The sequence below is a fragment of the Chroicocephalus ridibundus genome, chromosome 3 (genome assembly GCF_963924245.1).
Source record: "Chroicocephalus ridibundus chromosome 3, bChrRid1.1, whole genome shotgun sequence".
Taxonomy (NCBI): Eukaryota; Metazoa; Chordata; class Aves; order Charadriiformes; family Laridae; genus Chroicocephalus; species Chroicocephalus ridibundus.
This window is the reverse complement of record NC_086286.1, coordinates 34,880,291-34,905,528: the sequence shown is the minus strand read 5'-3', so window position 1 is coordinate 34,905,528 and position 25,238 is coordinate 34,880,291. Positions and strand designations below refer to the sequence as shown.

General features: G+C 37.5%; 1 protein-coding gene across 1 annotated transcript in view; it reads right to left on the bottom strand.

Annotated features, from left to right (window-relative positions):
* Positions 1-6,777: 6,777 nt before the first annotated feature.
* The window catches only part of KIF6 (kinesin family member 6), a 172,156-nt gene continuing 153,695 nt past the window's right edge, over positions 6,778-25,238 (bottom strand). The window contains exons 17-23 of the mRNA XM_063330983.1: positions 22,401-22,485; positions 21,343-21,478; positions 19,648-19,736; positions 12,051-12,149; positions 9,965-10,071; positions 7,612-7,619; positions 6,778-6,886 (exon numbers count right to left, since the gene is read on the bottom strand). Coding sequence (XP_063187053.1) covers positions 6,818-6,886; positions 7,612-7,619; positions 9,965-10,071; positions 12,051-12,149; positions 19,648-19,736; positions 21,343-21,478; positions 22,401-22,485 — 593 coding nt within the window. The 3' untranslated portion in view covers positions 6,778-6,817. The remainder of the gene's footprint in view (positions 6,887-7,611; positions 7,620-9,964; positions 10,072-12,050; positions 12,150-19,647; positions 19,737-21,342; positions 21,479-22,400; positions 22,486-25,238) is intronic.

Genomic DNA, 25,238 nt, shown 5'->3' with positions numbered 1-25,238 from the left:
ACTGTGGTCCTAGCCTAGGGCCAGCCATGTCCACCTGGAAGAGGATGACTGACTGGCAGCAGAAGGCCACTCATCATTCTGAAAAGTGAAAAGTATTGTGGAGAACTCCCAGAAGAACATCTTGGACTTTGGACCACTCTGTTGCTGTGACTGGGGGACAGAAAGAATTGAGTAGAGAAGTGCAACACGCAAGGACTCACAGCCTTGGTGCTTTGACATTTCTTTTCAGTTGAAGTGAAACATTTGGGAGATAGAAGCTATAGTGTCATTGATACTACCAAGCACTGCAATAACATTATGAAGCAAACTCATCTCAAGCAATTGAGATGTCCAATTTACTTATCACTGATGGAAGGCCTTCTCTTGGTCTGTTCTAAGGATAACACTTTCAGTGTATCTAACAAGAACTTCTCTCTTGCGTCTGATTTCCATAATTAAAAGGTATAGCTTGTTGTTCCATACCTTGTGAAATGTGACGGGTAGACAAGCCTGGGATATTGCACTACTGCCTGTTACACTAGCAGGGCTGTCTCTGGTGAGAGATCCAGATGTTTGTCGTGTTGTAGTTTATAGGACCTATGTCTACTAGTCCAAGAGAATGCTACCCTACTGGTTTTCTGGGTACATAGCGGGGCTGAGACAAATTCCCACAGTAGGGAAGTAGGTTTCACAATTAAGAGGATGAAACTATTAATTAAGTTATAAATGAACAAATACAGCACTGATTCTCTCTTATGTCCCCTTCTGTTCTGTTCTGTTCAGTTCAGTTCAACAAAGAGTTCCAGTTGCCGAACTTGTCAGTATAATTACACATTAAGAAAAAATGTCTGCTTAGGCTTACTTTTAGGATCTTAATTTTCTGGGGGTTTTGTGAATTGAGTCACTAAAACTGTCAAGGTATGTTTACTTTTATACTTTTGATAGTCCTGTTAAAAGTACTTGAACATTAAAGGTTTATCTTATTTAGTTGGCCAAGTGAAATTATTTCTAATCAACTTTAAGAGGAAGTGTGATCATCTTTACTACAAGTATTATTTGAAAAGCATTTTACAAAAAGCACAAAAAATTAATCAATTAATGGATAATAAAACAAACAGCTGGAGAGAGCTTCAAGAGACACATGGAATAAGTGATGTGTCCTGGGGCTGATGTAGAAAGCAGGGTTTCTGCAGAAAGAGGCAAAAAATAAAAAAATCAATTGTATGTGCACCACAAACTGCAGAGTAAATATGCAGTTAGAGATGAACCACTTCATGGCTGAGTGACCTTACAGATAAATGCAAGGACAAAATCATGAAGTACACACTTAAGAAAGTATTTTCACAAACATGCACAGTTCCATACAGGTGTGGTGAGCAGAGTAGTGTGCTCTGAGAATGTGAAAGAAAACAGTCTGTAAGTTGTAAGATGCTGCTGTATTTACTCCCATGGAAAAGCTACAGAAATATGTGCCTATTTCAAGTTACAGAAATCATAAATATTCTGTTTGCAAAGTTTTTTTTTTTTCCCTAGTGTCAGGTTGCAACATAGGAATAAAACAAAACAAGATTCCGTGCAGTAGCCCAGAAGTTATGTCTTGCCACAGGAAAAAAGAAACTTAAATATATACATTTGGAAGTGAACTGAAGACTTATGATTTCTGCTTGAGTTCTGAATCTGGAAAAGGGAACTCAGCATGGCTTACCACATCAGAAATAAAATTTGGCTTCCAGGTAAAACGGCATAATATACACTATGCCAAAAAAACAATACTAGCAGATCCCTTTTGATGATGGGATGACAAAGCACACTGTCTAATCTAACTTCTCTTGTTGCTCTTTTAATGTTTTTCTGATTAAGAAATAAACAAAACCTGAGTTCACAAACATTAGAAATAAGAAATGCTGAAGGCAAAAACTTTTTGAGAGTAGCCGAACTTGGAAGTTGACTGTTACTCCGAGGTCCTGCTGTTCCAGTGCTCCTTGCCAATATTAAACACAAGACTGTATTTGGTCTCAAAGCTAAGGAATGAATTCCCACAAAACATATTTCAAATCCAGAGCTGAACATGACCTCTTTGATTATTCCTTCACTTATCATGTCTCCTCAGTGCTGTTGTAATATGTCACTGACCCAATAGGATCCAGCTTTTCACAGAGAAAATCTGAGACGTTCTGGAAAGAAGAGATACGAAAATGACATCCTGGTCTACAATCAAGATAATGAATCACTTTACATGTATTACCTGGAGCAAATCAAAGGATTCAGGGTTCTCCAATTGCTGTTGTTACAGTCCCTAACAATTCTTAAACATGGACAGATGCTAAGTGAAAGACAGGCCAAAAATAACTGACATGGTTTCCTCATTCTGTATTTCAAAAGCCAGAAAAAATACCATAGTGATCAGTAAGAGTATAATTTACACAGACACAAATAAGCTGTTTCTAAAATAAGTAATTAAATGGTTGGAAGATACCTTGGCTGATCCTGTCATCCTCAAACTTCTGATGAAGAGTGAATTTTTGGACTAGATTTTCTGGAAGAAATGTTTCTGTACAGAACTAGATGACAAACTGGATGCAAAGATCACCAGGGACCCATTCTTCCATGCATTATTTCAGCCTGAACACTTTGTACATGGAAATAGTGAATTGGTTTGAATTTGTTTTGCTCCTTGAGTGACTTTTAAATCCTGTGCTTCAAAGAAGAGTTAAGGAATTTATTTTAGAACCTTGTTAAATATAAATAACAGTAACATTGCATTTCTTCAGGCATGACACTGCCATCTGGCAATTTTCTAGGTCTAATTTTGTTCTCACTCCAAATTTAAACCAATCATTTTGACTTCCTGATTTACACTCACATAGGTGAAAACATGAAGCATTTTCAGATAAAAGTTACAGAGTTCCAAGATTTCAGTAGTATTTTTCTCACACAGATTCCATGAAAAGAAAAAAGTTTCCTTGAATTCTGTAGTTATTGTATTGGAGGTAGACCTTGTTGTTTCTGGTTTTTACCTGTATAAATGCATTTGGGTAAACCCACTGTTGGCCCACAAATACAAGTATTTGTTTAGTTCACTCTGTGTCAAATGAACACCTCAGCTGCCCACAAAAATTAACAGACGACAATCGTTAGAAAATCTCAGGTGTGACTCCTGAGATTTCCCTCAAGGAAAGGCAAAACAAAGTTTTAGTCAAAAGTCTTCAATTTTATTCTGGTGGTGTCAAATCAAGGCATGGACAGTAACTATTATAAATATCTAGTTTACATTGCTTGCTTTATTGGTGAGGTTTCAAAGCAAACATCGCAGGAAGCGAAACAGAAAAAAATATTAGAAAAAGATTATTTAACATTGATTTAAACATAATAAAAGTGATTCATATGAAATCATTGAAAAACAGAAGTTCGATTGTTGTTGTTATAAAAAATGGACTTTGAAAAGACAAACAAATTCTATATAGAGCTACCAAAAATCTTGTATGTAACTAGGCATTCCCAGATTTTCATCTTGTTGGCATCCGTATTCACTAGCTGGATATTTGGTACAGACAACATTTACAAGGTCTTAACATTTTATTATGTTGAAGGGCTCTCAGTTTATACTATTGACATAAAACACTTGCATTCTATGATTGATTAAACCAGGAAAGAACAATAAAATCTTTTCTTGGGAAGCTATTACAATATATATTTAACTGTTACATGTGTGAACCTCATTATTCCACTTCAAAGCTTCTTGCATAAAAAACTCAGGAGTGAAAAAGGGAGATTGAATTAGGCATGTCCATCTTCCAAGAAAGAGAAACTCAACATAAGGTTACATCATTTTCTCCTTGGAGCTCTCTGGAAATCTGCAGTATCCAGGAAGTGATGAAAATGGAGACATGCCCAAGCCAAAAGCTGGTGAGCTCAAGGGTTTCACTAGTGTGGTTCCAGACTGTGTACAGATCCTTGGCAGATTCAGCATAAATGAGAACAGACCCTTTGGCCTTATAAGTCTGGATCATATCCTGACCCTCCCAGAAGCTATGTTGCTCTAGGAGACCAGCAGATGTCTATCTTCGACTGAAATAAACTATACAGAAGGATTGGAAATGCCTTGAAAGAAGAGATGAGATGATCCATAATGTCTGGCATAAATTAATCCTGGAAATATATGTATGATATCTAGCACTGTAGAGCTACTTTCCCCAGAAAACTCCATAAAAAAGATATTTGGATTTATTCTGGTTGGACATAATAAATAAATTGTATTTACTATACAAACATTTAACCAACCAGCAGCTAGATATCATTGTGAATGGACAGGATTGAGATATCCATGAGAATATCTATGCTTAGAAATACTGTTTTACAGGTGGTTTAGGCAGTAGTCAAGACTATTATAAATGTGGGCCTCTTGATTGTTTCTTCAATGTGGTAAATGCTTGGGTTGTTTCAAATTAATCTAGAAATTGTACGAAGATAGTTCATTGAAACAAGTAACTTTGTTCACCTGCAGACAACTAAACTTTCTTGAAGTAATGAATGTTTTTAAGGAGACAAGAAGACTTGGAGCAGAAACCCAGTAGCCTTCCAACACCTGTGAGAAGGCCCTCAAGAATATGGAGCTAGGCTTTTGACAGTGTGGCTTGTGAGAGGAAGAGAGACAATGGACAAAAAAGGTAAGTTCAGGCTGGACATAAGGAAAAGCTTTTCATGATGGGGACAGGCAAGCATTGGAATAGATTGCTTAGAAAGATTACGCAGTCTCCATCCCTGGGGGTTTTCAAGACCAGACTGAACAAGGCCCTCAGCAGCTTGGTTTGATCTCAAAGCTGATGCTGTTCTGAGTAAGAGGTGGGACCTAGTGAGGTCCTTTACAACCTGAATTTTCCTATGAACCCAAGAGCCAACCTTTGAAAAGTGGAGGCAATTTTTTAAAAAAATGTACATTTTACTTCCTAAGACTACTATGTACTGAATGAGCAATTTTTTATGTCCACATGATATTACGAAAATTTCCAAAAGAAGCAAGAAAGACTATATATTTAATTATATGGTTTTATATATTTATACAGTTTTCTATTATTGGATGTATTTTTGTCCGAGCTCTTCTTAAGTGTTTGATATACTCTTAATCTCAGAACATTCTGCCAATCAGATATTACTTTGCTGATAGTGACTGAATTTCACACCAATTTGACAACATTGCAAAAAAAGGCTAGAAAATTTTGAAAAAGGAGAGCAAGTAACCTTTTCTCTCTGTGAATTAGATAGGTGACAAACTGAGAACAAAACACTGAATATGTAATCATCAAGTAGTAGCAGAAGCTATTGGAAATGCTTCAATGTCAAAAGAGATGAGCTTTTGTACCAGTATTTCTCTTTTGGCCACCTTCAAATATATTCATCATAATGGGGATTTTACTGAAAACCAGAAAAGACAGGGGCTTCACCCAGAAATGGTTTGGAACCTTTGCTTCTTCTCCAGCTAGCTGGGTTGGATGGAAGCAAGATGGTGGCCCTGCTCTCCTCAATGAAGTTGTATAAACATTAATTCAGTGTATATTTAATACAGTGTTTATATATAACGAAGTAAGAAGAAGAAAAATAAAGACAGGCAGATAGATTCTAGTAGAAGAAGGACATTTAAAAAAGAAGAAGGACATTTAAAAAAGCAGACATACAAAAGGGGGAAGACCTGTGGATTTTTCCACCTCTGACCAAATCCTTGAACTCTCATTTCCCAAAGCAACAGTAGAACTGACTTTTATCTCACCTTGTAAATCCTAAATTCTGCATAAAGCTTACCAATTTATGTGGTAGCTGTGCTGACTTTTACAGAAAATTCAAATGCAGGAAAAGGTATTAACTAATATTTCTTAATTGATTGCATCTTACTTGTTAATTTGTTAAACGTATATCCTCTGTAGATTTGAACATACCAGTTCTCCAGGTACTTTTGAATAATTATGAATTTGCCACAGAATTAAGTATCAGCAACTTAAGGAAATACACATCCTTGAGAATGATATGTGACTTCTGCCAATATATTGCTTTATTTTTATGTGAACAACCCAAACCCTTCCAAATGCGTGACTATAAACTTATCACTAGCATGAAAAATGATGGCTTTAATGTGGAAGTACGTATATCTCGGAGAAATAGGCTGTATTTTGCATTGCATTTTTTGATATGTTTTATTCTGATATGTAAAACAGTTGTTGCATAACAGGATATTATGCAATAAAGTAGTACCAAATCAATAGTGAACTAACATTGTATATAATATATAACTGCATTTAAATTTTCACATCTGATTTGTGTTTTACGACCATTTGTCCTGTTTTACTTTAAGCCTATCAAGCGTCATTGTTTCTTCTGAAACTTGCATATGCAGGGAGGATGTATATTTTGCACAACATTTAATGTATTCAAATGAAAAAACAAATGGGAAATTTTGAACTCTAGAATTACTTTTTAATAAAAATTTATTTTCACATTACAATGCAATCTCAGTATTCTCATAATCTGATGTGAAAGCTAATATTTATTGGGAGGAAAAAAAATCAGCAAAAGGTCTAAAATGAAATTTTATAGATTTTTGTAACCCAGATAACTACTGGTTTTGCACAGACATCTCTGGATCCTTATTGGTTGTTTTAGTTTTGCTTAATCTTAATGCAAGCTGAAGATACTTACTGCAAATATTCAAATATCATTCCCTGGAAAAATGGATTTTGCTGTCAAAGACAAATCACTTCTATATCTTTAATAATTAAATCTGTACATCTAAAGTACCCATACCTGATTCTAAACAGAAGAGGAAGGCAAAGAATAAAGGTCTTTATTTCTAAAAGGAAATAGTGGACTTCCAGAGGAATGTCATTTGTTCCCCAAGCCTGAAAGGACATAAAGAATATATTAGACTATATTTCAGGTTGTGTTGTTAGTTTTAAAATTAATTTCAGAAACATAAAACAAACGAAAGGAGAAAAAAAAATCTTTTAATTTAAAACTTTTAAGACCAAGAAATCATTCATCTGCTCTTCTGTATTTTCATTTCTCCACCTCACGACTGAACAAGGCAACAAAAGCCTATGTTTGCAGAATAGCCTTTTGTAAAAAGCTTTCCAATGTAGTTATTACAATGCTTTAACAACCCTAGCAAGCCCCTGTGAATGTACCTGCTCTAATTCCTCTCTGTTTAGAAAGCAAATGGTAACGACCTACAAACCCTGAGGTAATCTTCTCTGAGACCTCTCATTCCCTCCCCTGCATTACCGTCACTAAGGATATTGAGCATTCCCATGCTTTCTGTTTATGAAACGTATTTTCCACTCTGTTGGCTTCTGCATACATTTTTTTTTTTTTTTTTATTTCCCAGCTAATGTAACGTGGGGCCCTCAGTTTGCTTCTAAGATACTGATATAACAGTTTGAAAGGGTCAGGATCAATAAAGGAAAGAGCAGTAAGTACGCTAACATTTTTTAGGCCTGGCAGACTTTGGCTATGCTTTCTCACGGTGTTTCCTGCAGGGTGCTCTGAGTGTAATAATCATGGCAGGGAGTGAATACAGTTGCGTGCAAATGCAGAAATGTTCATTGAACATCTCAGTTGAAGAGAGTTTGGGAAGAAGACAACAGAGCACTGGACTGGGACTCAGCATACTTAGCTTCTATATGGAGCTGTCTAACTCGGATTAGTAGCTCCGGGCAAATAATTTCTCTCTAGTTTATTTTGTACGTGTTTCAAAAAGTTCTGTGTGAGACTGGTAACACATAGCTTTTTTCCTAAGAGGATTCAGTCCCCTTCTACTCTTCCTCTCTGCTCAACTCTACTCTGATAGTTTTTGCTTTATAAAAAAAAACAAGTCCCCATCTCCACCCTCAAAAGGAGAACCCTCCAGCTGTCCTTTGCTTTGGATGAAAACTCTGATTGGAAACTATATAGCCAATGATGAACAGCTGTTCACACAGTAACTACAGCAGTTGATGTGCCTCTCATCTCCTTTTAGTCTAGAAACAAGTCAGGTAAGAGTGAAGTGATGCGCTCACAGGAAAAGGGAACACATGATGCCGTCGCAGATATGGGAATAGTGGAGTCTCTCAGCCTATTTTCTTCTCCCTGTTAGAAGGGCTACCACTGCACCTCATAAATGTTCTCAAGTTTCACTATGGTGCTGAAGCACAAAGTTCTTCCTTAGTAGTACTAATCCATAGATTTTACTCTCCTTCATCTTGCTAAACTAGGATTTACAAACTTCTTTGGTCAACAGTTCCTGCTATTAGCGGCTCCATCCTTCAAATCTGGGAGTTTTTCCCTTTCCTCACAAGCAGTCAAGAAGAAAAGCCTTCTTTTACCTGTCAGGTTGACTCCAAATCCTTCTGACAACTTGCTGCTGAGCTGTCTCTTATCTATGAGATGTCAGGTCCCTACAGGTTTGTAATATGCTGGTCATACTTATGAAGCCTCTTTACTTTTTATTCCCCTGCCTATGCTTAGTTATTGGTTGCATTCTCCAGCCCTGCACTGCCAGGATGACCAAATATTACTTCATTCCTTTTCAGCTACTTGGGGCAGCTGGTAGCTCATCTTGTCTAACTGAATTTCAGAACAATTGTAAAAGTGTTGACTGTCCTTTGTTCTGTAAGAATACCTTTTATAACTTGGGGTCTAATAGTTGTCAATGTTGATAATGCCTAGTCCCTTCTGAAACTGACGGATGACGCTAGGTAACAGCCTGTGGCTGAAAAACAGTCAGGATGGAAAAGGCATTTGAGAGAGACACTCCTGATATGGTACGATTTAGGAGATGATCACAGGCTCTTGTTAGTTAGGTTACTGTACTTCACAGAATGGGTCAGATTTGGACCTTCTAAAGGCCCGAAATGTTTGTTGTAAGACACATCTCTAACCTTCTTCTGGTGAGCTGCCTATAAATTCAACTTGATTTCATTTGCAGAAGAAACCTGCCAACAGCTTTTCTAAATAAAGACAAAAGGGATCCCAAAGCCTAAGTGTATTAAGTGTTTGCTTTGGATGAGTGTAGGGAGGCTGTTTTTTTAGCCACTGTGTGTTTACCTGATGGTTTTCTGATAAGCACTGTGATACCAAAACCCCACTTTGTGACAGTGCTAACACCATCTGGCAGGTGCTGATAGCTTGCTGAATAATGCTGTCATCAGCACTCAAGTGCTGATGGAAAGTTATTGCTTCAGTAACCACTACTGCTTTCATCTTCTGTCTAATTGGTTGCTGCCACTAAAAACTATTATTCAAAAAAAAGAAAAAAGAAAATCGCAGGTCATTTGTCTTTATCATGATGAATTACTTTTAGGCTACCTTGCAGTGCCACCATTGTGTATTTATTGCTTTCTGCTTCCTGCCAATTTTACTTATCTACACTGTAGAGTGAACTTTATTGCCTACCTATGATTGCTCTCAGTACCTGATTTGGTGACAAATACCCATAGAAAGTTTCACTAGTCCCTGATAGAGTGAAATACCTGTTAAGGGCATACTCTGCTAGACACAGCGGGCCAGTCTGCCTCATGAGGTAGAGTACGGTGCAGTCATTTGTGTAATATTTATTTGATGCCAATTGTTACAGCTAAATTTGTACCAGCTGAAAACTAGGCCAGTTTAAAGAAAATGCATGCAGAAAACTTTGGAGGTATTTTCATCATCAAGAAATCACATTCAAAATGCATTTAGTTAAGTGTAAAGAAATACACTGTGCGGGCTGCATGCCTGCCCCGGAAAGTTCACTAAGAAAAACAGACAGCCTTCGGAGTTTCACACTGCAGCATTGAGCTACTAAAATAAATACATGTGAAGAACCTCAAGTGTTTAGGACGGCTGAGAACATAATGTAATATAACTTAAGCCAGAAGCAGTTCTCACTTGCGTCAGTATAAATGTGGAATAAAGCTATTTTGGCTTTAAAATGCCGTGCTGAAGATTTTGGTTTGGCTTCCTATTTTTTGGCAGGATTTACCTTTCTTTTGCAGGATGTTCTGTCTTGCTTTAATGAAAGCTAGGATGTCAGCATCAGCCTGGCTGTCTCCAGTCAGAGGAATAGATGTACTTGAACTTGGTGGGGTCCTGAAATAAGAAAGTATACTTGTGGACCCAACTGAGTAAGAAGGTTATTTTTCTATTCCATTATCTCCTCTCTTTTTTCAGCACGGTGGACTTTGTTCTCCAGATACGTTGTTAGAGATGGCACAGTTCAGAGGAGAATCAAGCTCAGGTCTTCTTAATGCTCTTATGTAGATTATTAAGATTAGCTAATATGTTTTTACTTTGGTAGGGCTACATGCTTATCAGCTATAAAACCTCTCATAAGGGGTTTAAAATATTTTACTGCTGAGTCAAAGACTTAGTGCAGAGCGGAAAAGCTTAATATGGTGAGTTTGCCAAAGAAATGATGGATGTGGCTATGCCACATGTTTGTTTGCTCCAGGAAAAAATGCTGCTATTTATGTGAACAGATCAAAAGTATTTTTGCCTACTGTAAGGGAATTCAGGTTACATACATACCCAGAAGTAAACAATCACGTGACATTTGGTGACAGGGGCAGCTCCTTTGTGCTGCTGAGTCTCCAGTCCCAGCTGAGATCTCGTATCTGTGCAGTTAAATCATTGATTTACCTCTGCTTTTGACAGCCCCTCCAGTGGTATAAGATGATGTAGTACAATGAAGCTATTCTAATCAGCTAAGAATTTGGCCCTGTGTCTTTAGCCTTGTTTAAAAGATCAAGCACTAATGATGAAATGAGAAATATAGTGATAAAAATTACAGTATGGAAGGACAAGTAGAACTAAAGGGAGAAACTGTTTTTTTACATATCCTGCCTTTGTAATTATAGTTATTTCCATTATTGCAGAATATAATTGTGCCTGGCATAAAACGGAAGTCTGATATCCTTGGTTTGTGCTACTAAATAAGTCCTCAGTTGCTGAACTAGTGAACCAAAATTCTGGAAAAAATATCAGAAACTTAATAAAACTTAAGAAAAAAAACACAAAAAACTTAATAAAATTTCTCTTTTCATGTAATTTACAAGATCATCTCAGAATACTAGTAAAGGACTATTCTCTTCGTTGATGTTCATTTGATTAGCAACAATATAAAAACCAAAAAAATACACAATATATTTAAGAAGGTACTGTCTAAATTCCATTTCAGCTTCTTTTTCTTTTTCTTTCTCTTTTTCTTAAACACAAATACAATTTAAAACATTAGGTTTTGGGGGATGAAATTTTCCATTATTTTTTTCTGTTCTAGAAATGGGGCATTTTGGAAAATGCAAGAAAAAACCCCTTGTGATTTGTTCTTCTGAATGCAGTAGGAAAAATAGTAACTTAACCATATTTTCCTAAAGGCCTTAATAGCCAGAACTGTTGAGCACAATAAGAATGTAACTTCTGGAAGTATACTGACTTGGCATGAAGTTTTGGTGGGAGAAAAGAACATGGAAATGAGCACATTAGAAAAAACAGAGAAGCTGTCAGAAAAAAAAAAAAAAAGAAGCAATTTCTATTAACCTGCTAAGCTAATTTTCACAAAGCAGTACCTCTTCTGAGAAAACACGATGTGTAACCTTTGCCAAGGCTGACACACCCGAGCTGCTGGTATCATTTTATTTTACTAAAGTAGTTTGTAGGAGGGAGACTCAAAATATTTTAAGGACACAATCACGAGACTGAAAAAAACTCTGAGTAGTTCCTGCATTCTGCAATACTTACATACCCTGATCTCTCTTCCTTTTAAAAGCTTTTATTTACTCTTTCAGAGTCCCTTTCTCTTGCTGAGAAGACACAGTCATGAGGATTCATAAGCTTATGGGGGAAAAAAGCCTCAGGCCAAACAAGAAACCACCTCTTTAATCCTGATAATACAGCTACTTGGTGTAAAGCTATGGGACAGCCTTCATGTTGTTTTGGAAGCTGGAGGAAAATCTGCATTTTCAGTTTTATTTTTGTTTTTCAAGGAAACTTTTGTTGAAGAAACTGATAGAGCATTATCTAGGCATTACATTACTTACCAGTTTGCTTTTTCTTCTGAATAGCCCCGGTACGCTCCTTCCCTCGTTTTTAAAGTAGGGTTGCTAGAAGTGATTGAATTGTTTTTCCCAGCTGGATCTTCATTAGGGCTGACTCTTGTGGTGCCTGAAAAACTGGAACAGGAGCAGAAATGAAGGAAAGAATATAGCCCTTGTGGAGGGAATATTAATACATGCTAAGTGACTACAAAGAAGCTGTTTTTCAAGATGTTTTTTATCTATATAAAGCACTTGTTTACTGGAAGAGGATTTTCAGTTGAAGCCAAGTGATGATTAGGTTTATGTAGAGAATGTGGCTACGAAACAATGACAAATAAGGTCATAAAGATTATACTTTTACTATTTGTCTTCTAAGCAGGGCTTGTAAAGCACTTTGATGTATCTGAGGTACAGTTTGTCATGGTATACTTACTTCCCAAACTGACTATTAGCCAAGTGAGGCCTTAGCTCATTTTCCATTCTTTCTTCAGTCAGGCAAAATTATTACCGAAATCAGTGGGAGACTAGATAAAAACTCAGTGAGGATTTTGGGATGTGGCTTGTTGATGATGGCCAAATATATTGCAAGCAGCTGTTGTGCATTCCTGTCTCTGCAGATACCGTTATCAAGGAACCTCTCCGCTAGGAAGGCAGATTTCTGCCATGGGATGTCTAGGGACCCTCTCCTTTCCCCAGGTGGTGTGGATGCTGCCGGATTGGGTGCCAATCTTAGAGAGAGTGGAAACACTGAATTAGTCAGTTTTAGGATTTTTCCAGTAGATGGCAGGATTGGCAAGTTCTTGCTTTTCTAACTCTGCAGTAGTTTGTTCATTGTTGGCTGATGAATTGATATTTCTGGCAGAGAACTCGAAAAAGGAAAGAAATTTATTACTAAAATTTTACTGTATTACACTGTGCCAGGTTCAGTTTTGCAGAAGGTATTGTGCCCAAGAGTATAAGTCATTTTCAAATGAACAGCTCCAGGTTTACTGAATGTTTCTCTTTAACTCCTCAAGTCCCATACCATTTGCACCTGCCTAAATGGATTAAAATGACCTCAAGACTCAGCCTAATTCAACTAAAGCAATATCATATTTAATTTTAATAATATTCCATACTTTATTACACCTACACATTACAAGAGCTAGAAAGGACGTGTGATGTTATTACCTACTATGTGGTTTAACAATATCTGGGAACTTCACATCGTAGTTCTGCTTTAGGATTTCCTGAACATTTTTCCATTGATTTGGCAGTTCTTAAAAACTAAGTGATTTGGGGTCTTAAATTCAATTTTCTAAAAGGACTCTGTGTCTGTGCCCTGAGATACATAGGCATCCAAGTCATATAAATCACTACACATCAACTGAACCATAGCAACTGTCCATGACTCTTCTTAGTCTGCAGCAAATGTAAGGTAAAGTGACTTCATGTGATCCTTCTCCATTGCTTTCTTTTCACTGAAATAAGCTGTTTTGCTTTTTATTTGCCATGAACAGAATGTGTAATTTTATAAATACTGTGAGTCAGCTGAAGTAATTTATTTTTAAGCTGCAGTAGTGTATATGTTTGAACTCATTTTTTCCACTGAATTTAAACAAAAGTTATTCTCCAAAATTGTTAAACCCCCATTTAAAGGGGACTTAGATTCAGATCTGTTAAAAACCCTCGACACTACAGGTGAGGCAGGATTTGACCTCTAGGGATCTCGCTTTCAAGTGGATTCCTGGACCCAGGACAATATACCAAAATTAACATTACTGTGCTCAGAGTTGGGCCTTAAACTCCTACCCTCTGCCTGTGGGGTTATACAGCTGGACATTTTTGTCTGTGGGATGCAAACTCTTCTCCTGCAAGTTAAGGAAATTTCTAAGGAAGCTTATAACTATTTTCTGTAATGACTCAAAATGCTGCTTCCATATAAGAGGTTAATAATTAGAGTACTAATCTAACAAATGAGTCCCTCAGCTCGGCAGAACTCAAATCCATGTTTTACGTATGCCAGAGATTTCTCTAATCCCTAGGCCAGAGGGATGGCCTGTATGGGGATAATTTGCATCCTTCATACTGTAGCTCTGATAATGTTTCTATGGCATTGCAAGATATGTTGAATCATAATGGGACGAAAGAGTGTAATTTTGGTGTGCGGTGGTTTGTACGCTCAGACGCAACTTGCTCCTAGCCTGTTCTCAGAAGCCAGGACTCTCCTCCTTCATCTGAGTGTTAGATGCTGTTCCAGTGATGAGAAAAGATGAAAAATTTTGCTAGTACTACTCTAAATTTAATGGAAAGTCATTATAATGATCCCCCTCTCTGCGTGTTAAGCCTGAAGGACTGGACATCTCAGGATGCTCAACAAAGCCAGACAAAACCATAGCTGACCTGATTTAGCGATGACAGTCCTTCAAGAAAGAGGCTGCCTTAGAGATCTCTAGAGGTGCCTTCCAATCATCATTTCTGTAATGTGTAAATAGGCACTCCTAGATCACAGTTTTGGATTTGGATGGACATACAAGGTGCAAAAGTCCTGTCTCTTTGCCTGTCTCCTAAGCTCTAACATTATTCAGGTTCCTTTGACAATGTATAATTCCCATTTTGTATTCTGAATCTATCTGATTTTTCCTGGAGTTGAATTTAAGAAGTCTCTAAGCACTGTTTCCTGACAGCTTCAGCAAAATTCCTGATTTTTCTGGAGATTAAAGATAGTCTGTCAACGTCACACGTGTCAGTTCTTTTTAAACCTAGTACCTAAAGTTCCACCCAGTGGGAAACTTGATTTTTTTGAGGGATCATCTGTTGGGGCTATATGCCTCAGTCAGACATGGGGCAGCAGCTACAGAGGTGTACACAGTGTTGTGGCAGTGTCTCCCTTGCTGCAGGAACCCAAGGGCCAGCGACAACTGTCCCATGGACTGACCAGCCCCATCAAGCACATAGGGTAGAGGAGCTGGACGGATGAGGGTGTCATGGTATGAATGCTTGATTCACCAGCTGAAAAAAAGTGGAAAATCAGGTATATTAAAACAGAAAGTGTAAAATTTGAAGGTGTGCAACCTCTGCAATGTTAGAGAACCCTCAGCTGTAGTTCTCCAGTCATCTGAGCCTTGGACATGTGGGGAACAGATGTTCTGTGTAAAGGCGGGCAAGATTCAAGCTGCTTAAAATCTGAGCATTTTAGTGTTTTTGTTACAAAATCAAATTCGGCCTAACTTGCAAATTCATAGATAAATTGTTCAAGTTAAATTCTTACCAACAGAATGTGAAAACCTTTGAAATGTCATTAATCAATGATGTTATTCCCAGATTATATTTTATCATCACGTAACGCTGAGTAAAAATTGGCAGGAATGAAAAATTATTATGACAGAAAATGCTGCAAAACATGTAAACATTTACCTTGTTTCATAAAGCATTAATATAGGGAGTAAATTTTGCAATCTAAGACAACAAATGTTAAAAAATCTGATGCTTAAAGTCATTAGAGAACATGAAGAGTTATCTGAAAATATCTCCAAGGGAATCTAAAGTGACAGGAAGATTTTGAAGAAGAAGCTGGAGAGCCAAGGAGTCTGAGATTGCAGATATTGTGGGGCTTGGTGGAACAGGACAAATGAGGTTCAGTAAAAGGGAATGAATGAGGTTAAGAAAGATCTGATGGCATTAAAATGGAATGCATTACTTCTGAGAGAAGAAAAAAAATACAATTTGTTTCAGAAGATTTGAGTAACTATCCAACATTTGCTTCATTCAAGGAGAATACAAGAACAGTTCAACACTACTGAAATTAAATATTCAGTGAGAAAAGTAACTTGAACAGATAAGGATCTGATAAATTTCTTAAATTAAAGCCAATGTGGGAGAAGACTATATGAGGATGAACAAAACTGTGCTTGAATTCTGAAGTGGAGCAGACATGGAGTGCTGAGCCTGACATGCATTTTAACAATTTTTGCAGACTTGACAGGAACCCATTAAGAGTCATAAATGTACGAGTTGCAGTTAGCACCGCAGCTTTACGGTAGAGACAGTATGGACAAGTAGGGTATTCTCTTTCAAGTTTGAGGGATTTTATTAAGTATTCCTTTTGAATAAAATAACTTCTTGATGATTATTTTAAATTCCTCTTCCTTTCTCTTTGTAATGTGACTCTGGGATTGCTGATTAGACCCTTTTCTGTCTGAAATATACAGATGGGTCATTCTTTCTCCACTTTGCACAGTTGTTCTTCATTTTAGGTAATATGTTCAGATCAGATGAGATTTAATATTTCTGCAAATTCATATGAAAGACATAAGCAAAGATAAATACAGTCTGGAAACCTGCGGAATCTACTCAACGGGTTAATGAGCACGAGTCTGTAAGCCTCTACAATATACAAACTATTGGTTTAATCTGTTTTAAGTATATCAGATTTGGTAATGTTTTTAACCTGTTCAACAAATAACCTTTCTTATGCAGACATGTTTTTTTCTCATGCCAAACCCACTGATAACCATGATGTCACCCTTTTCCCCAATTCAGCTCTGTGGTCACTGAAATCAATGTTTTACTTCTTACTCTAGTGGGAGTAGGATCAAGCCAATGGCTTTCAAACCATACTGACTAAGGCAGAAGTGTTCACTGTTCAACTCTTTTATTAACACAGACTCATTTCAACACTTAACAATTCAGCCATTTTTTTTTCAATTGAAAGAGGGACATGTTTGGCCATGAATCAAGTGCCTTTTATATGTGTGTAACCTTCTTAAGCCTCAAAAGGATTACCAGCTTCCCTTCTCTGTTATTTTAGTTATAAATTGATTTAATATAAAATAAAATTTGAGGCTATCACATTCCCTTCCCAAGGTTTAATTTTCTCTGGTAACATGACTAAGGTGTGTCAAACAATAACAATCCACGTGAATCATGCACTACAAGGAGATCGAAAGATTTTGTTCAAACTCACAAATAAAACTCAAGAAAGATTATGGAACATACCTGTATCCTTTATATGCAGAGATAGATAATTTATTACTTCTAATCCTGAAAATTGTATTTATATCCATTCACAGTCAGGAGTTTGTCTGAGTGGTTTTACTGCATACTTACTCTGTCAACAGCAGTCTTAGATTTCTGACATGCAGCCACTAAGTTTTAGATCTTATATCTATTGAACACACCTGTGAAACTGAATTGCATCTTGGAAATAGGTTTTATTTACACCACATTATATCAAATATAATTTATGTCAGTTTCTGGTTTTGTGACTGGTTATTCTGCTGAGTGAAGATAGCCATATCATTTCAGAGAAAGAGACTGCTGATTTCTAGGTGAGTTAGACACAAAGAACGACTTATGTCTCAGGACTATGTAACTGAGAGGAGCAATTGTATCTTGGACTTATCCTACACAATCATGGGAACTGGTAAGTAAAGTTCCTGTGTCAACTGGGGTCAAAGAAATCCCTGGGAAATAAATATTCTACTGTTTTATACTCTTAAAGCCTGTGAAATTGGAAACTTTTACTCTAAAATGTTATTGCCTCAAGTAGGGGGAAAAGTAAATTTTCATGCACAGTAAGATGTTAAGCCTGCAGCTCCCGCCTCACAAAAAGCAGAAATAGTGTTTCTACTTCCATATATATCACACTGGAAATGTACCTGTGTAAAATATGCTTAAACAGCCTAACACAAAATAAGGTCAACTTTCTGGAACTATGAGGAGGAAAGAGTAGTTAACTTCAAAAGATCATTGCAAGAAAATTGACAGAGATGGGAAAACAAAACTATATTCATCTTGACTCCCTCTACAATTTAGGTTTAAGAAGATGAATGTTCTGTGTCTGTGATATGTATGCAAGGATCATCCAGTCAATCTCAGTCAACATGTCCACAGAGAAACTGTTCATTAGACTCTTAGAACTGTTCATCATTCTCTTAGACACAGAGAAACTGTTCATTATAAAGAACGTGATATTTTGCAAGAGACCGTGCGGAGCAGCACGGGACTCTGAAGTAAGCATGGCAGCTGAAAGCAACGAGGCACCTTCCCCTGTTCTATTCAAAATCCTAGAACACTTTTCTGAGACCTGTCCTCCAGCAATAAACACAAACGGTAAAGGCATTTGAAAGAAAAGTTTAAAAGAAAATTATAAAGAAAACAGTTATGCAATTTTGCTTCTGAGCTAGGGTGGGGAAAGGAGAAATTACCACTCCTGGAGGCCAGTCTCCCATTGCACTGGAAAGTGCCTGGGCATTATCATATGTTCTTTTTAATTCTAGCTTAGACTGCAAAAGATATCACTCTCCTGAGCAATGCATGAGCACACCAACTGAAAGCTGTTTTTCCCAAGACCAATAGGGCAGAGAGGTTGTGCAAGAAGTCCTTAGTTCAAAGTTTAAGAGAGTGACAGTCATGGATTGCTTGAGCTAATTTGGCTGACTTTGTGCTAAGCTAGCCCAAAAATGCTCTCACATTCTGTTCCATCGGCTTTTCTGTGGGACAAGTAACCTTCAGCCTAAAACCAGAAATGAAACAACTCAAATTAGGCCTTAAACCTGCCAGCCATTTGCAAAGCAAATAGTGCCTAAGTCTTGAGAGAACACAGAATAAGAATTGAAGCAGAGAAGACTAGAGTCAGTTTTCATCAGTTTGGGACATCTGAAAATGCCTTCTTAGACAACTTTAGAGGACTATGAAATTCATTCTCTGTACTGACTATTGAGCATTTACTATAGATACACCAAAGTTTACAATAAAAATCAGAATCTATTTGACGGTTTTAAGAAAATCCAGTATTCCTTATTTAATGGTATGTAGGATATATATGTTTGCTGCAAAGCAGGAAACATCATTTATGCAGAGTATTGTTATAAAATTGTAGGTAAAGCCACTCATCAGAGAAATAGTAACTGTATAATGAGAAGGAGGGGGAGAGAGAGAGAGAAAAAGAGAGCAAGAGAGAGGTGGAGAGGAAGAGGGAAGGAGAGAGAACACCTCCATTTATTGTCAACGAATATGGAAATCTGCACATTCAGGTATGTTTTCCTGCATTCTACTTTGCTTGAAGGCTATGAAAGATCTATTACTACAAATCTAAATTAGGGGTTTTGAAATCAGAAGTGACTGATGATGAAACAACCAAGATGACTACATTTTTCTGCTGTAGAGGATGCACCAGTGTTTTACAATATCAAATGCAATATCATTGTGGAATAATATGCTGCATAAACGTAGCACCAGGATATTCTTCAACAGCAAGTCTATCTAGGCTGTATATTAAATCATCTTTTAATCTTTTTTTTTGGTTTGCAGCCCCCTGAATACACTCCAAAGGAGATATAGTCTCCTCATATAGGAAAACTGACTGATAATAGGCTTGCTTTTCTTAGATATCTTTCATGGGATCCCTAGTGAGAGGTTTCCAGGGTCCCAAGACCACCAAGTCGAAAGAAATGAGTTACAATAAGCTACCTTCAATATGATTGCAAAATAATCGAATGATAAAAATTCCTTTTCTACACAGTCATTTCTCTTGCAACTACAAATGCAATGTTTGAGTGGGATATTTGCAAAAGCATTCTTGTGAACTGCACTTCTACTAGAACTGCATTTTCTTAGAAGGAACGAAGGAAGAAAAAAAATACCAATTTACCTGTTAGTTGATAGATGTTGTGAGGATTTGATAAACTGGGGATAAACAGTTGCGGTATTTGGTGAGCTAATCATCTCTGGCTTTTCCTGCTGGGTTTAGATTGAAAAACAAAATTATGTAGGATTATGTTGGCCTACAGGTCTCAGCAATACCAAGGTAGGCAATGACTCATTCAGAAAACACCGAGTCTGAATCACACAGTATTTTTTTCACTTGGACAAACACTTCTGAACAAAGGGAAAAGTGTTTAGGATTGGTTCAAGTATTTTTAAGCTCAAGTTACAGGTTTTTAATATGTAACAGCATGTGCTTGCCGATTTGAGTTTCTTAGGGAGCTCAGATGTATAGATAGGTCAAGATCCAAGAAATCAATCCCGATTTCCAGTTTTCTAATCTTCTACTGATGAATCATGAGAGACTGAATCCTGGACCTCTCCTGTTAAGTGATAGAGGAAAATGTGCTCCAGTGGATTCAAGAATATTACTTGCAGTGCTTTGAAAAGCCTAAACATTTATACAGGAGAGTGACTAAAACATTATCCTCTTTGCCACTAATATGGTTAGGGATTTTAACCTGAAAAGTATTTTGCAATGATAACTTGAAGTTAAGCTAGTTAGTTAGGTGGCACATTATGGATAACTAAGTTCCTCGTGTTAAGTTCCGTATTTACTTTAGGCTGTTTTCTTAAAAATGTAGTTTAAATTTTTACTCATGAGAATTAAACAAAATACTGGCTAAACACTTCTTTGTTTATAACAACATTTCCCCAAGGAGTAAATCTTCTGTTCCAGTTAATAATAAATGATATGGGATGGACTGCACTCAGCACTCTTTTTCATTCGGCTGATGTGCATTTCATAGCAGTGCTTTGCTGTGGGATGCCATGTCACTACTTGGAAGACATTTAAAAAATGTCAGCAGGGGAGCATAAGAAAGCTAAGTTGCTGTTTCAGTTGATTCCCCTCCGCGTTCTCTTGTACTGCCTCCTGTGTTAGTGAAACTGTACAGCTTTCAGACTGACTGTGTTACAAACTTCTAATACACTATTTAAAATGACATTTCTTTAGTTTGTTTTTACACAAGTCGTTAAATTACAGCACTCTGTTTCTGCTGGGTTCTTAAACAGGCAATGATGGCAGTGGTGGGCCTCAGCTAGAGAGTGAGGGGACACAGGTTCTGTGCTGAGAGCTGCTGACCCGCTGGGAGCTCAGGAAAGCTGAGAGGTTACTGGAGTCTTCGCAAACAAAGGAAGCTAAAAAACAATTATGTTTCCTGGGATTTGTCCATATTACAGCTATGACTGCCATCCTGTAATACTCACGTCATAAACCTGATGAAATCATAGTTTTGCTAGCAGTAAAAAAGATTGTTTTTTCCAGTCTCCTCTATTTGTTTTGGTTTTCATCAGAGTTTTCAGCATTTTGGGACCATTATTGGCTTTCAGTCAAGTTGTTTAGGGGAATGTCAAAACAGAAAATAGAGCAAAAAGCAAGGGTTTTGCTTCATTTGTGCTTCATATCAGCATAATTCACATTAGCTTTGTCTGATCTACATTGGCATAAACACAGGTGAATCAGGCTCAAAATCCCACCCTTCACAGTCCTTTCTATCTAGTCAGTTAACTACTTCTTTAAGAAATGATTGAAGATGTTACTTTTACACAAAGATGAAAGAAACACAAAGTTATTTCATACCTGTAGATTTTTTGCCTCTTCAGACCACCAGACTTCGAAGTCTTTTTGGAGCTTCATCTTGACTTTTTCCATAAGAAGCTGCAGGTGCTCAATCTCTACCTTCAGCCCTTTCAGGTGATTGAACATTGTTTTATAACTAATATGAGAAGAAGAAGGTGTATTACAGATCTTCCGACACATATCTGAACAAAGCTTTATCCTACCTAGAACAGTTAACAGATTTAAACTAGAAAAGACTATGTAATAATCAGAGATGCAGGGGACACAGACAGCGTGGTGGTAGGAAGAGACATCTCATATTTTATAAGAGCTTCACTCAAGCAGGATCACTATTGATTAACAATTAAAATACAGGTTCAATCAAATATTCAATAATCAGTTATTTATTTTGATTTCTCAGGATGTTACCATTAATAAACAATTGGTTGACAGAGCCTGGATTCAGATAAGAGCTGAGATTGATTCCCCTTTCAGATGGAAGCTTCATTAATGAGGCCTCCTGGCTAACATATAGTTGGAGATTTACCATCACAGATTGCACATAACATAAAGGCTGGCAAATTACTTAGAATTGATATCCTTGCATCTATTTTCTTCTATCCTCCTGGCTACAGCAACATTAGAGCAAGGATTGGTTAACCAACGCGTATTCTGCGTATTATTTACACTTAGTCAATGCTGCATAGCCCAAAGGTTTTCCTTATGTCAAGGAAGCCAGGATATTTCTGAATCAACCAAAAAGGTTCACAATACATTTGGATTCAAACAACAAGTTTCTAACACTAATCCTTAGGGAGGACATTAAGATATTTTTATTTATTTATAGCCATCGGCCCAAGCATAAATTTTCCCCGCTTGTGTACTGTGGCGTCTTACAGACAAACCAAGAGCATACACACAAATTTAAAAACTATTAGGGAACGACAAAGCTGACATTTTGAAAATGTCAGAGAAAACCCTGAGGGTAGCTGTGTGTGCAGAATTGTAACTAACTGGAATATACTGTCAGTATAATTTATCTTCTGAGGGATGGCAGAAGTTTGAGGTACGATTAATACCTTTTTTTTTCTTCTTCCATTTGCTTTCGAAGTTTCTCTTCTACTGGATCAAGTGTATTTAGCTCTTCAGAAGGACTGGAAACAGCTATAGGAGAAATGATCAGATGTAAGCAATGACCATATGATATCAAAAGAAGCAACTTCTAATTAGAATAAAACCTATTTTTTAAGAGGTAGGTAACGAAATGGGGATCATTAACCATTTCTCTCTTCTGGAAATGTTTCTTTAAATTCCTTATTTAGGCCTTACTTAGTGTAAGAGACACTCGATAACTAGTGATTTGAATTAAGTTGCTTTTCATTTTTTTTTTCCCAGTAAAGACTGGAATATTCATTTTAGATATGAATAAAAGGGAGTTTACCAGTCCATTTTAAAAGTTTGTCTTTGTCATAAAACCCTACCAAATGCATTCAGCCTGACAGTTTTGGCTACAAAGACAAGACTAGAACAGCAATGTTGTGCCTGGAAATAGAGCACCAGAAAGGACAGTAAAAGACACATCCTGAAGGAGAAATTAACTTTGATAAGCAATAAATTCAGACAATTAGTATAAATAAGGAAAATGTCCTGAAACTATGTGAGAAATTTTTCAAGGTAAAGGAGAACTGAGGAAATACCTTAAAAGTAGCCTAAGTTAACCTAAGAAAGCAGCTTAGGAATTCCCTACCCTATAACAGAGCTAGTTAGCATGCAATACACAATATGCTTATTCTGACAAATGGCAAAACAGTCTTTCTATCATGGGTTATATGTTCAGCAGTGAAAGGAAATGTAAAGTTACCTGCTAGTGTTACAACAGTTTCTGTTTCTAGGATGAATGAGAACAGCTTAAGGTTCCCAAGAAAACATGTTTAACCTTTTTAACTGAAGAAAAATGAAAGAAACAAAAGATTTGCTGTACAATACATGCAAGTTTCCATTCCAACTATTATTTCTGCCAAGAAAATAAATTCTATGTCAACCTGTCATGAGGCCTGAGGAGTGCACCCTCTCTTCAAGGAGAGGAATTCTGTCTGGAACAAGAGGGCAGTAATGACCCCTCTCCGCTTGTCAACGGGCCAGCTGAAACCATTAATCTTTTGTTGTAGCACCCTGTAGCTTAATACAGATGCAACTGAAAAGCTTTTGGCGTACTTAATACAGTTAATGTTAATACAGACAGCCAAGGTGGATAAAGCCAATGCACAATTCTCATATCGTACATCGAAAGGCTTTGCTGGATGAGCAGATCACAAAAGAAGGATAGGGTGAAGACATTTGTTGTGGAGAGGGTACCCTCAATAGATTAAAAAATAAACTGCTAGGAATGTTAAAGTGAATGCGCAAGCCAGGAGGTGCAAACAACATGGCAGAGGAGACGCTACAACAGTGGCATTATACAAGAAGTTATACACAATGGATAATAAGAGGGCCATCATAATCATGACAGAACCATTAAGGAAAGCAGTAAACCTTGCAATGATTACAGGGGATCAGGATTTTCTGATTTGTCAGATTTCATCCTCAGGAGAAGGCATAATGTGGGAAAGCGCAGGGAGCTTGTGGGGAGACACTTACTGCAGAGCTCCTGAGGCTTCACACTTGTGGCCTTCATGAATACACAGCATCAAGGCTTGAGAGAAATGTGCTCTTGTGGAACAAACTGAAGCAATTTAGGGAGTTACTGCCTCCCAAGTGAGCTGTGCTCACAGACCACATGAGCATCCTTAGTATGTTTCCATGGAAAGCCAGCCAGACTTAGCTTGAGGTGTCTTCAGCAGTGGTTAAAGGGGATTCTCCTGAGCACACTGAAGTACATTTGGCCTATTTACACAACCTGTTACGGTGTCTGCGTTCAGGAGGTAGTGGCTCTAGCCCCTTACAATGAAGGGAAATAATACAGAGTGGAAGACAGTAACATCTTAAAATGCTAATGCTGTTTCTGAAGTGAAGAACATGAAAACATCACGGAATCCTGCTAGTCATTACAGAGCAATGCAAGGCCATAATATTGCAGCTTTCCTTCCCTGATTTATTTGGACATCTAGTACTTGGAAAAATATTTTTGCACTAGCTCTGAAAGGGCAGCCAAACTTAGGCAGAATTTTGTCACATATACAAAACCACCAAGAAAAATGCTTTTCTGCTGCTTATTACATGCTGTAGAAGGGATCATTTGGTTGCAAGTTATCTTCAGAAATAATAACAAAGCCTTTTATATGAGATGAGAACCTCTTATCTCACAAAGGCCCCAGCATCCTCGACACTGAATAGAGCTATGCCCTTTATCTCTTGCAATATGCTAGTGATGAAAGCAAGAAACACAGCTGTGGGCAAGGTGAGCAGCACAAAGTTTTGTGTATGTACGGAATGGAAAGAGATGAGTACACTGCAAGATGATGGGGCCCCAGCAGCAAAAATAGCATTGGATATTTCATCAAGTAAATGGCTAAAACTTAAGACATCCATCACTGTGTTCCAGTCGCAAAAGCAGAAGAGATCTGATCACAGTGTCAGGTGAAGTCCAGTGGTTAGTCAAGTCCAGGATGTGCGTACCTGGGCACTGCTTTGTGATTCTCTGATGTCTTTTCCCATGCTGTTGCAGTCTCCATTTCAGCTTTTTGTCATGCCTGCTCATTGCAACAACGTGCTTGTGAACTGAATAGCATTCTGCTCTGAAGACTAGACCTTCATGAATCTGCCTACTGCAATATATACAGACAAACACATGGCTCTCTCCTGATGTTCCAAGCAAAAGAGATGTATGGTCTGGTGGGGTGTATTTCAACCCTTTTGTTTGCTGCTGCTTCTGCCTTCTCCTCACTCCCTGCTACTTCTTTTCTCCCCTTTCCCCTTTA